General features: G+C 32.2%; 1 protein-coding gene across 2 annotated transcripts in view; it reads right to left on the reverse strand.

Annotated features, from left to right (window-relative positions):
• Window positions 1-13854, reverse strand: part of LOC142323567 (hexuronate transporter) — a 246739-nt gene that overhangs the window by 23097 nt on the left and 209788 nt on the right. For both annotated transcript variants that reach the window (XM_075363372.1, XM_075363370.1), the window contains exons 3-5: window positions 11686-11841; window positions 10268-10378; window positions 7450-7504 (exon numbers count right to left, since the gene is read on the reverse strand). In XM_075363372.1, the coding sequence (XP_075219487.1) occupies window positions 7450-7504; window positions 10268-10378; window positions 11686-11841 (322 nt within the window). The remainder of the gene's footprint in view (window positions 1-7449; window positions 7505-10267; window positions 10379-11685; window positions 11842-13854) is intronic.

Genomic DNA, 13854 nt, shown 5'->3' on the forward strand with positions numbered 1-13854 from the left:
CAGATGATGAACACAGGATGGTTCATGCTACTTTTGTCTTTCTCAAGATACATTTTTATCTTATTCAACCATAAGGAGCATGGATTAAGGTGTGATGGACTATCTAAGTAAGAGGATTTGACGATTTTGACTATTTTTAAGCTAACTTTTTGTTTCCGACTGGAATCATCTATAATGGTGCTTCACATTTTTTTAGTCAACAGTTACTTTTATTTTTTGTACATATTTTTATTTTATTATTTTTTATTATTACTATTTTTTGTTCTGTTCTTTTTCTTCATTTGTTTCAAGTGTTTGGTTTTTTTAATACTAATTCCTTAATATTCCGATAATGATGGCTGTTTATCAATCAAAATAGACATCTAGTTTTTGATTTTAATTAATTTTTTTGAGTGTTTTCTATTTTTGAATTTATTTAAATTATTGTTTAACATAGCTCTTTCTTTACATTTATGAATAATTGTTTTGTTAAAACAATTTTTTTTAAATAAAATAAATTTTAATTCAGATTATTATCATCAATTAAATTTATAAAATGTTTGAAAACATAATTAGTTACACACTTCTTCTAGGATGTTACCATTCATTATTAATTAAAAATTATTCATGGTAATGATTAAACATTTTATTATGAGTCAGAATCTTAATAAACTATCACAATAGAACTTGTTTTCAGAGTAAGGACACACAATAGGAATTCCTGTTGGTTGCCTTCAATATCAGCCTTTTTGCTTTTCCATTGATCATACTAAATATTTAATCATCTGAAATCATATAATTGTTATTACCAATTATATTTAAGCAGCTAATGCATTACTATTAGTCAGAAGCAAATGCTCTGGGGGGAAAGAAATTTATCACCTGATATATTTAAAACTAAAATTATTAAATTTCACTGATTGGCTTGATTTTGAGACTAAGCTGATAGTGGCACTAAGAATGTTAAATTAGCATTTGGACTGATGGTAATTAATATATAGATAAATATTTAGATACATACATACAAACTCTATTTATTTATTTTCACAAAATACAGTTCAGAACAAAAAAAAAAAAATAATAATCCGTTATTTTAGTACTAGTTTATAGTAAATAATTATTATTTCTCAACCCCTCAATAAATGAATTGTCAATTTTCCAAATATAATCTATTGCCCAGTTGCTGCTGCACACATTTTCATATAAATAAGAAAAAGGAGAAAGTAGCTTTAAAGTTTTGTATAATAATAGTTAGTGTTGAAACATCTTCTGTAATTATTATTTTTTTTACTTTATGAGTTCCACATAAAGTGATGTAAATTCATGTAAAGATTCTAAATTTTTTATTTTTTTCCATTTAAATACTATTACTTTATATAAATGACTGCTAAAATCAGTAAAAGAAAACAAATGTATTTTTAAAATTTTAAATGTAATAAATTATTCATTAAATTACATCCTAGCAGTAGAACATGATTATTATATTAAATAAAACTTTCACTACTTTATTCATTTGATCCTCATGAGGGTTAAAAAAAATAGAATAATTTTTGTTATAATTAAAGATAATTTTATTTTAGTTTGACTAATATTTATACATACTAATTATGTGCAAAAATGAATTTAAAAAAATTTTATTGATTGTAATTTTTTTGTGATATATGAGAATCATCCACTAAAGCATTGGTCAGTGTTAAAATAATCACAATGCTAAAATGATAATACCAGTTAAGAGCAAATTTAGTTTGCATTAAGAATGACAATTCAAAAAGGGCAAACTTGAATTTTGAATAATGTACATTATATTTGAACTATTATTTTTAAAATATTACATTTTCGTAATGTTTGTTCTTTAATTTTTAAAATGTCACTTTTGTTAGTAATAATCAGATTGTGAAGCATATGAGAGTTATTCTCAAAAGCTATACTTCTTAAATATCTGCAGAAGCAAAATCTGGTGTTACAAGATCTGAAAATTTTAGCAGCTACAAGTTATATGGAATCAAGTGAAAAAATTTTGAACTAGTTTCAATAAAAAATGGCACAGGTAGTGCCATTTTGCTGAAACCAAAATTCTTGTTTATTTTTCTTTAGTAGTACAATAAAAATATTTCTTTCACCACTTTATATATTTTATGAGGTTTTATCACTGTTCATACAGCCATTTGGGTGAAATTATGTGTTGTCACCGAAATAAGCACGATTCAGTGGTTCAATTCCATTTTCATCAACTGAATAACAAAATCAATGACAATTTTTTATGGTTTAGTTCTTTCAATGGATGAAAGAGACTTCTGCAGTATGCAGGCCATGAAACAAGGTTCTGTGGCTCTGAAAGGATTATTTCCTCAGAATACAATTTGGAAGGAGAAAACTTTCTAGAAGAACTTTTTAGATGGCTAGTTGAAGATTCTTTTATTTCTTAGAAATTTCCACAGTTAACATTGATAGTTAGTCTGAGCCTTTCTGATCCTCTTCATTCTCAGTTTTACAAAATTTGCATCAAATCTGATGTTATTGATGTATTGGACTGTAAACCAGGGAAATTTCAATTACAACTCACCTTTTCTATCTAAGAAAGATTTATACTCAAAGTAAGACTTTATAAGAAATGCATACTTTTCCTTTGAAAACAATGTAGCTGACACAATATAATGGAATGTGCCAATCAGACTGATTAGTCTGGTTAGTCTGAATAAGGTGTTACAACTACTGAAGGATGGAGTGTACAATGATGATCTAGATGAATTAATTATGATGCGATGGCCGAATGGATGTTATACCCATACAGTCGAGAAGAAGGAGGAGACCTGTTTTGGTGAACGCGATGGAGATGTGGTGGTCATCCTTGACCTCACGAAGTCAAAGAATGCCTTTGCGGCCTGGCCTCTCTTTATAAAACAGTCCCTGATGTTAAAGTTCAACTGACTGGGGGACAGTTGACCGCTGTCCAATTGCTGGCCTTCATAAAAAATGTGATTTTTGAAAGAAGGTGCTTCTGGGGGAGAGTTCGAAGGGATTGGACCGGACGATTTTTGTCTTAGTTTTGGATTCCTCGATGGATGAGGAGAGACTCACTCTGTTGACGTATGGTATTGGAAGCATTTTCACTAATGCGAGGAACGATGTGGTATTTGGAGTAAAGGAGGATATGTTTGCGCTTTCATGTAGGAAGCTGGTGGAGTACTCGGCTAGGAGGATGCACTGGACTATGTATATACATATACATAGGGCTCCGTAGAAGGAAGAGGAAAGATCAGAACCTAAGATCTCCTCGAAAACATTGGTTATAAAGGCGACTGAAGCAGGTCGCAGATATACTGATGTGCTGAAGGACCTTAAGAATGTGGTTAAGGGGAAGATGCTGTTGGTCTGTAAGGGTAGGAATGAGGAGGTACTAATTCGAATAAAGGACGAGGGACAGAAGGCTGATAATTTATTCCAGAAAATCCAAGGTGGCATGCAGGGGGTACAAGTCGCTTGGAGAAAGAAGGAGAGACTGAGGAGATGGAGGATATAAAGGATATCATGGCATTAACCTTGGAGGAGGAGGTTGTAAATGCTGTTGTGGAACTCATTGCATTAGAAGAAGAACACAGGAAGCCCTTAAAAATGCAGACTGCTTACTCTAGCAGTCAGGTGGCGACCTTGATGGTGCTGAACACTCAGGCGTATATATTATTGAAGAAGGGCAGGATACTGGTGGATTGTGTCTCCTGCAAGGTGTCCCTTAGCATCAATGAGGATAGGTGCTATAAATGTTGGGACAAGGAACATATAGCTGCTAAATATCAATCCTCAAATAGGTCTTGATGCTGCTTCAACTGCGACAAGGAGGAACACTTTAAGGTAGGATGTGGGGAACCCACGACCTGCTAGAAGTGTAGTGCAGAGGGCCACTGATTTGGCAGCCCTCAATAGAAATCATGAAAATTCTGCAACTGAACACGAATCGCTGCCGCCAGTTGCATGACTGCTGTGGGTTATAGCTGGGGACATGGGAGCGGATTTGCTTCTAGTCTCTGAGCCTAATTATTGGCCTGTTGCAGACGATAGAAGGTAAAGGTATCTAGATGGCGCTTGTGCGGTCGCTACGGTAACCAGTCGACTGGCCGTCATCAACTGGGGAAGAGGTAAGGAATTTGTATGGGTGACTGTGGCAGGGATTACATGTTATAGTTGCTATGTCTTCCCTAACATACCCCTGAGCGAATTTTCCGATGTGTAGAGGAATTAGCTTTGAAGAGTTGGAGTACGTGAAGTCCGACTATCATTGGTGGCGATTTCAATGCTAATAGTCACAAGTTGGGCAGCATGGTGGTTGATAAAAGGGGAAGATTGTTGGTTGAGACGATGGTCTCCTTTGGAATGGTGTGTGTGAATGAGTTTGGCGCACTCACGCTCATGAGGTGGGGGAGAGGCTACGCTGAAACTGACATTTGTTGGGGAGAATTATGCCGGCAGTGTGCCGTGGCGGGTATTAGACAGGGAGACGCTCAGCTATCATAGCTGTTAAAATTAGTCGTTGGGCACACTCGAGAGACACCGATGTTGATTATGGAAGATATTGAAATTGCTTTCAATACTATTGGTTGAAATGCTATTTTGGGCTCACTGGTGGACAGGAAGGTTTCTCCCTACCTGATCAGAATGATTCAAGAGTACTTGACAGGTATGGATATGCTGATATGGATATGGACATGCTGGTATGGATATGCTGAGGGTGAGGAGGTTGTCATGACCATGGAGAAAGGAGTGCCCCAGGGGTCAATTCTGGGCCCTCTATTATGGAATGTGGCATATGATGGCCTCCTGAGCGTTGAGGTCCCGGCAGGGGTGCAGTTACTCACCTATGCAGATGACCTCGCCATTATGGTGACAGGAAGGAATGCTAGTGAGGTTAAGCTCCGGGCCAATCGAGCCCTGGTGGTGGTGGTGGACTGGCTAAAGGCTGGAGAGCTCAAGGTTGCGGCTCAAAAGACTAAAATGATCCAGATTACGAGAAGAAGGAGAATTCTGACGATCTCCATTGGATTGGAAGGAACAGAAGTGCCCCCCTCGGAGAGAGCCAAGATCTTTGTGTCTGGAAGGTTCATACTAGGGGGTTCAAGGTGCATATTGATGAGTTATGGAAGAAAGCGGAGAAGGTGTCATCGGCAGTCTCTAGGTTGATGAGGAATGTTGGTGGCCCCCATGCTTCCAGGAGAAGATTGATAGCATCCACAGTGGCCTCAGTCATCTTATACTCAGTTCCGGTATCGCATCAAGATCTAAAGGTTAAGCGTAATTGTACTAAGATACACAGCAGTTACAGAAGACTTGTGGCCATGGCATACTGATCAGTGTCACTTGACGCTGTCCTCGTGATATCCAATATGGCTTTGATTGATATGCTGGTGGACGAGCGGGTAGATAGATGTCGGGGTATGGAGATCTCGGATGCCTGGAGCAGGATGTTTGATCGATGGCAGGAAAGGTGGGATGCAGCTATCACTGGCAGGTGGACACATTGGCTAATATCGTGTGTCAGGACTTAGCTTAACAGAAGACACGAGGAGGTTGATTTTTGGATGAAGCATGGGTCGTTCAATGTCTACCTCCATGCTAGAGGGAGACGGGAGACACCGACATGTCTATACTGCCATGAAAGAGATGATGTAGAACACACATTTTTAATGTGTCCAAGATGGACTACAGAACAGCGGTTTGATGGAGAGGCCTTCTCAAAGGAGGTCATGAAATATATGTTGGCTTCGCATGAAAAATGGAACATTTGTGTGGCATGGTTTAAAGATGTACTCTCTAAGAAGCTTGCAGAAGAGGTGAGGTAGTTGGTTGGTTTGTGGGTGGAGAGTGATGGTGGAAGACCAGCCTTCTGGGGGGGTGGGCAGTGGAGGTCCAACAGGATCGCCGCTGCTGGGTGCCCCTGGGGGATGCTGGAAGCCGTTGCTTGACGTCAGCACTGGTGAGCCCGTGGACACGCACGGTAATGATGCAATGCCCTTTGGGTGGTTTTAACACTCCATTGTGTGAGAGGAAGGGTTTTTAGTGGGTCCCTGTCTTGGCAGAAAACCCCACACACCCAGCAGTGTGGGCTGGTGGGCGTCTGGTTACAGATTTCTCTCCTCCGACGCAAAACAAAAAAAAAAAAATACAAAAGAATAATTACTGAAATACCCTAAATGTACAAAAAGGTTATTCTAACAGCTAGTGAAGCTAACAATGAGTACAGTATGGCCATATAACAAATATAAAATTTACTCACGGTAAGTTATACATCCTTATCATTAGGGTTGTGTGCCCTTTTTGAAAAATCTATTATTATGTAAATAAAAAAATTATTAATATTTAAAAATAGCACATTAAATAATTATTTTGAAATATATTGATAAATGTAATAATATGAATTTTCAAATATTTATTAATGACTGACTAAAATAAAGATACCTTGCTAGTAATACAGAATAACTCATGTTCAGTTTGCTGATGACAGTGACACTTCTTGGTGACATGTATGTGATCACAGATCAATTTTAGATATTCTGTTCACATGATATTTTGATAAAATGTATTGCTTTGACTATGAGTATGGTCCAATGAAATTTTACATAGCTGATTTAATTTTCTCATTTCAATATTTAAAATATCTATTTATGTTGAAATATAGAAAAATTACAACATGTAGTTGTGAAATGTACATGTATGTTCATAAACCTATTTTAATTTTTGAAATAGAAAATAACCTTGAAGCAGTTTTAAAGAACCAGGCATTCATAAATTTAATATCAGTTGGTATATTGGAGGAAATAAAAATTTGATGAAAAAATGTTTTTGACAATAACAGTAACACTTATTCATATTAGTAAGCGTATTGTATCATAAACTTTTATAGGGACCAAACTTTTAATAGGGGTCAAATGTTATTTTCCCTAAAGATAAATAAGTTTCATGTGTAATCCTAAAATTTCTGAAAAGTAAAAAGATTTTTATTGTTATCAATTTAAAATCTACCGATCATAATAAGGCCAAAGTTATTTCATACTTCTAGTAATTGTAAAAAGCATGTTTATTTCAAAAGGGAAATAACACCTTGCATGCAGATAAAAAGCATATCACTGTTAATACTTACAAAAATAATTATGTTTCATTATCTTTCTTATAGATATTTACATGCCAAGTAGATATATATAAAACCTGGATAATTACTTTAAATTAATTCTTAAATAATTATTGTTATTGTACACCTTGTTTAAATATTATAGTTTTCTAATGCATGTACTTTATAAATAAATCTAAAGACAGGCGCGCTAGCGCATGCACACACACAAACAAGAAAGTAAATGTCCAATCTAGCAATTGATATAAAAAAATGAATAGGTCATTTATAATACTGTAGGCTGAAATATTATATGTGATATCAAAGGAATAAATAAACAGGTATGGTATATATATCAGATGACAGGGACTTACCTCTGGAAATAAATCTGAAAGAATTCCTGTTGACATTGGATTCAATCCAGCTTCACTATAAAATAAGAAATTACAATGGTAATTTATTTTATTATAACATTAATGATAAGTATTGTACTTATATATTCAATACATGGTTTTTATTTCATTTTGAATTCAGATGCTTAGAATGATTGGTATCTGAATACATGATTATAATACATATAAATAATTTTAATTCTGAAATAATACATTGTATAAATAATAAGTATTATGTTAGAATTTCTGATGCAATTTTCATCATAAATACTTAATCATATTCACAGTAAGTAGATTTTATTTTATGAGAAATCCTTCAACGACAACTTCCAATTGAATCATGATGATTGATAACAGTGCCATTTATTGGTAAAAGCAACTCATATATAGCTGAAATTGTTTTAACGTAAGTATAAATTAAAAAAGTAAAAGAAAGACAAAACTTTTCACCTTAAAGGATTTATATAATATTTGGCTGGACCTTGTTGGTAACGACTTGTGTTGATAAAGACTAATCATCATAGAATGAGTCTGAGCAAACATTACAAATTATTGTAGAGCATAACTGTTTGACAGATCATCTATTTAGAATTTAATTTCTGAGTAACCATCTCTGAAATGTGCACTCCACAAAAAATTGTGTCTGTTATGAACCAGCAATATGTTACTATTACTCTATCCTGCAGCGGCTGACTTCAAAGGTTAAACAAAGGTAGAAACAAATTTACTGGAAATTTCAGAGACAAATGCTTATATATTTTACTGCAACTGTTAAGTGTAGTCCTAGCTTGACAAATCGTGTGTCTTTGAAGTTGAGAGTGTGTTGATTCATAAGTTTAGTAATGTGAATTACCTTCGTGCTTTTTACCGTTCCTTCTCACGCTGTGCAGTTGTGTTGAAATATGGTGTGTAATATATATTGATGTTTGTGTTAGGAACTTGACCATTTTTTGCTTGGTTACTGTTTTTTTTTTTTTTTTTTTTACCGGTAAATTAAAAAGTACGACAGGACTGAAACGTTTAATTTTCATTCAGTTTATCTGATAGTTTATTGCAACTGTAAGTCAAAATATTGTATGTTTAGCTGGTATCTTGACATCATGTTTGCAGGTCCTTAGTTTGTTTAAGAAATAATGTTACAATGATAAAAAAAAGCTACATGAATTATTTACAGTTATAAAACGGTTAATTCTTAAAAATATTACATTTTTAATAACTAAATCCTTATTATAGTTAATTGTTGATCGGTCCAACCACCTTGATGTGCATGTAAAAAAAAAAATGAGACTTTTTGACTGATCTGTTAAATTTACATAGGTGTATATGAAATCACAATTAATTGAGTAAACATTATCGATTTCATTTCAGTTAATATTCTCAAATCTGTATTCATCCTAATCAATAATATATATCTTATTGCAATTCAAAAAAAAATTAATAACGCACAGGTCTGCAGATCCCTACTGAATTAAGCTACATGCAGGAGATTTCTACCATCACTGTCATGGTAAGAGAATACTATTTATGAAATTCATATAAATTATTCAGCCAAGGACTGATAATTATTTGATAATATATGCTTCTGGAAAGAAAAATAATAGACCCTTTTTGACCTTGTACACCTGTCCAGTTCTGTTAGACGTTAAATATATTCTGACCAGTTCAAGTAATTTCTGATTAAGTGCAAATCTGTTTTCAGTAATAAAATATTTTTTAATACAATAGTTTTTTAAGGGGATATAAAGTTAATATTTATTGTTTCATGTTTTTTTTATTAGTATTGATTTCTTAAATACTGAAACCTTTACAATTAGTGAGTAAAAGCAGATATTAATAATAATAATAATAATAATAATAATAATAATAATAATAATACAAACTTGTTATATTTAATAATTGGATATGATTACAGATAAGTTATAAATCCTTGAGATTTTTTCTTCATAGAATATAAAAGAAAAAACAACAATATTTATTCTTGTTTATTATTCATATTAATTATGTTATTAGAGCTTAACCACATTTTTTAAATATTTCCTAACAGTTTCATGATAACATTTGTCAGTATTAAATATAATAATCAATTATGTCATTATTATGCAATGAAGTTGTATTAAGGAAAACTGAAAGAACTGAAATTAACTAAACAATTCTTAAGAATTGTTTAGTCAATTACACTACTTTACATTATTTATTTAATTAATGACAGAAAAGTTCATCAATTAGTAATTCGTAACAACATTTTCCACACCTTTATCTACTAATAATTATGGTATTTTTTCCTCAATTACATTAAATTTCTTTATTTACATGTTATATAAAATAATAAATTAAATTATATACTTTATGCTCATATAAATAAAGCATAAGTTAAATAGACATGAGTTCATTAAAGCGTACATCAGATAAAGATAAAATATAAAGTGTAAATCAGATTAGACAATAGCAAAAAATATACTGACAATAAAACAAAGTTTAAATATACAATGAATGTAACATTGTATTTCAGTATAATTGGGGAAGAAGACATCAGGAAATTATTTCAGTCCTCATTTTTCTTAGTATACCTGGTGTGGGATGCTTGTTATTTATAAAGATGATTACGCCATTTTCAGGAGTTACTTATGGCAAGTCACAACCACATACAACTGTTAAAATTATGAGAATTAATATACAACATAATAGTTTTATTTTCAGTATAAATGTAAGTTTATAATATTTATAGAAAAGCATTATCAAGCGTATTATAAGTTTACTCTATTAATTATATAAATTATATATAAAGATAAATCTAACTTACCCTGCAGCAAATAACATTCGAAGGATGAGAAGTTGCCAGAATTTTTGACTAGCACCCATTAAAATCACAGATACACCACATATAAGAACACATGTTGCAACCATCGGAACTCTAATAAAAAAAAAGTTGTGTAAATAGTCAGTGATTTATATTATAATAAGTAAATTATAACAAAAAATATATATAAACCTAACAGTGTGTAACTGAAGTTTTATTTTGAAAGGTTGCTTCTTTCTTTGTATATCCTAAAAAAATGTAAATTTTATTGCAAAAATTTTATTAATTGATTTGGTGTCCAAGTGAAATTTCAGAAATTGGTTTATAAGTAAAATACCAATGAATTGAAGACATGACTGTATTATTGGACATAAAATAGTAATTTTCTACACACATGCGCGCACACACACATACACACATTCATCTATTTATTCCAGGTGAAAAATTTCACCTCGATTTCAGTTCCCCTGGTGAAATGATGTCTTACTGGATTTCTAAGGTGTTATATAAGGGGTAAACTTCATGATTTCTTATGTTTTTGGCCTGCAAACCAAAATAAAACAGGTCCCATAACTTTATATCCTGTAGTTTTCATAATATCTAACAAATATAGAAAAAACTCTGTGAGGAAAAACACATTTAGGTTTAAAATATCGCTAGCCGTAACTCGATAACAAAATGTTTTCGGACATATGTTTGCATGAACTTTGTTCCTTATTTCAGCCTCTAGAATCAGTTCTCAAATTATTTCCCTTTCCTCCTGAATCACTTTGTATGTATATATATATATATATATACTTTCTTTCTTTTTTCCTGTTTAACCTCCGGTAACTACCGTTTAGATAATACTTCAGAGGATGATTGAGGATGATATGTATGAGTGTGAAAATTCAATTAAAATTTAAGATCGGGTAATAAAATAAATAAATACATAATCGCATGCTATAGTTGTCTTTAAATCATTGAATCTTATTTCTTATTTATCAAGTAAAAGATAGGAAATAGTCTACACTCCAACCTTAAACTATTTTATTATTAATTTTTTAATTTAATGATGAAATTACAGACATCATTCCTGTTATTACAATTTTTATTCTTTTTGTAGACTACTTATTTGTGCCCTTATTAGTCAATAAGTTAACATAAACGTTTAATATATATTAATTGTATATCAGTGATGTCATATATAAATGTTATAAAATTATAGAATATATGCTGGTTGCAACCTTGCAACCAGCATATTCATTTACTTTTAAAAATTAATAATACAATCGGTTGTTATTGAGTAATGGATAAGATAATTTATATTAAATAAGAATGTAAAAAAAAGAACTAAAACTTTTATTGATTTATCAATAGTTTAACTAATAACAATAAAAATAAGTTTCAATTTTAAAAAAAATTTAATTACTTTTAATTACCTTTTGTATTTATCTGCAGCAATCCCAAGGAATACACCGACAATTGTATAAACGGCAATAAAACTTGGGCCTGCAAGTATTTGGTAATCGTAACCGAGTCCATTGTAATTCCATTCGCAAAATCTTTCTCCACTAGGAAGTGTAAGATTACTACAGCTGAAAAAAAAATTGTAAAATAATCATTCATTAAATATACAGAGAATACTAAATTATTTACTAGTAATTATGAAATCAGATTACTTCAATCGGTTAGGCGCTTACAAAATTTAAAAGATACACGTTAAAATACGTACAATTTAAAAGAATGAAAAAATCGTAATCTTGATGTAAGAAAAACTACGAACAATTTTTAGCCTATAATTACAGAGTACTAAATATATTTTCAAAAGTAGTTTCCTTCACATAAGAAACCTGATTTAATTACTACTTAAGCGGCCCTAAAAATAATTTTACAACAAATGTTACATAACATTCTTAGCCGTCTTAACCATAGCACACTAGTACATTGACTACTTTACAGAACAAAAGCTGTAAAACCGATGCTGAGATTTTAAAGGTACTTCAAAATGTCTGTAAACATTATTAATTACATTACACTGAGGAATCGGAAATGTCTGTAGGTACAGACTCTAAGATAGGTGACATACAGCTAGCCAAGTAAAAGCAATCTGGTTATAGGTGACCTAGATAAAAAAACAAGCATTTAAATAACTTGCATGCTTCAATGATTGAGGATGAAGTGTATTAAACAGCAAGGGTTTGAGTTAATAATATCAATCTGGTTAATAATATATTTACAGGAAGTAGGAAATACATCCTTATTCTTGAAATCAATCTCTTAGCAGTGGTTTAATAGGGAATGCCAATATATTTAAAAGAAAAAATTATTAAGGAAATCAGTTTTCACATTGTTGAATTTCAAGCATCCATTGCGATAATTAAAATAATAATAATAATATATAATAATTTACCAACCTTCCAACGAATAATGTACTTCGCGGAATTCAAAATGAAATTTACCTTGTTTATCTTGGTATTATTATTTATTCTGCTACTTCAGAAGACCATATACAAAGACTTAAACAAATTTTTGATAGACTTAGATCGCTAACTTCAAAATTCAGTAAATCAAAACAGAATTTTTATGAAAAGGGGTAGTTTATTTAGGACATGTTGTGACCGCAGATGGTGTTATACCCAATTCGGATAAGGTCAACGGAATTAAACGTTATCCGATACGAAGAATCCGCTAAAGAAAATAAAAGGTTTTTAGATTTTTGAGGATACTAAAGAAAATGTATAAAAAATTTTGCTAATATAACGAAACCGCTTACTAAATGTTTAAGAAAGAAACGAAAATAAATATTGAGGACCCAAATTACATAAAATGTTTTGAAATGTGTAAAAATATTTTGTCATATGAGCCATACTTCAATAGCTAGATTTTACGAAAGAATTCAATCTTATAACAGATGCCAGAAATTTCGCTATCGGAGCTGTTTTGAGTCGATATAAGAACGGCGCAGATCTACCCATCGCACATGCAAGTCCAATCCTCAGTGACTCCTAGAGGAATTACTCCGCAATAAAAAAGAAATTACTCGCTGTAGTTTGAGCAATGAATTATTTTCATCCGTATCTTCACGGAAGAAATTCAAAATATTCACCGATCATAAACCTCTACAATGGCTATTTTACATAAAAAAACCAAACTCCAAACTTTTAAGGTGGTGATTAAAATTAAAAGAATTTGACTACGAAATAATCTACAAAAAAAGGAAAGAAAAATCTAAATGCGGGTGCTTTATTAAGAATACAGTTAAAAAGTAACAACAAAAAACAGATAGGAATTTTGAAACCGCTCCAGAAGCTACAATCGGAATAGAACAAATTATTAACAAAATTGTTAGTTTATACTTCGCAAAATTGGATGACAAATCAACGATTATGAATGAAGAAGATAGTTGAAATCGCGAATAAATTGAAAGGCGACGGGCAGGCGAAGACCGGGTGACCATTGCCAACGAGGAACGCACTCGCACGTTCCTCGCATGGCAAGAGACCTGGGACCACGAGACCAGAGGACGATAGACTGCAAGGCTTATCCCTCTGGCAAGACCGTGGACGGAGGGATGGTATGGAGAGGTGGAGTACTACATGACCCAATTT

The sequence above is a fragment of the Lycorma delicatula genome, chromosome 4 (assembly GCF_047948215.1).
Source record: "Lycorma delicatula isolate Av1 chromosome 4, ASM4794821v1, whole genome shotgun sequence".
Classification (NCBI taxonomy): Eukaryota; Metazoa; Arthropoda; class Insecta; order Hemiptera; family Fulgoridae; genus Lycorma; species Lycorma delicatula.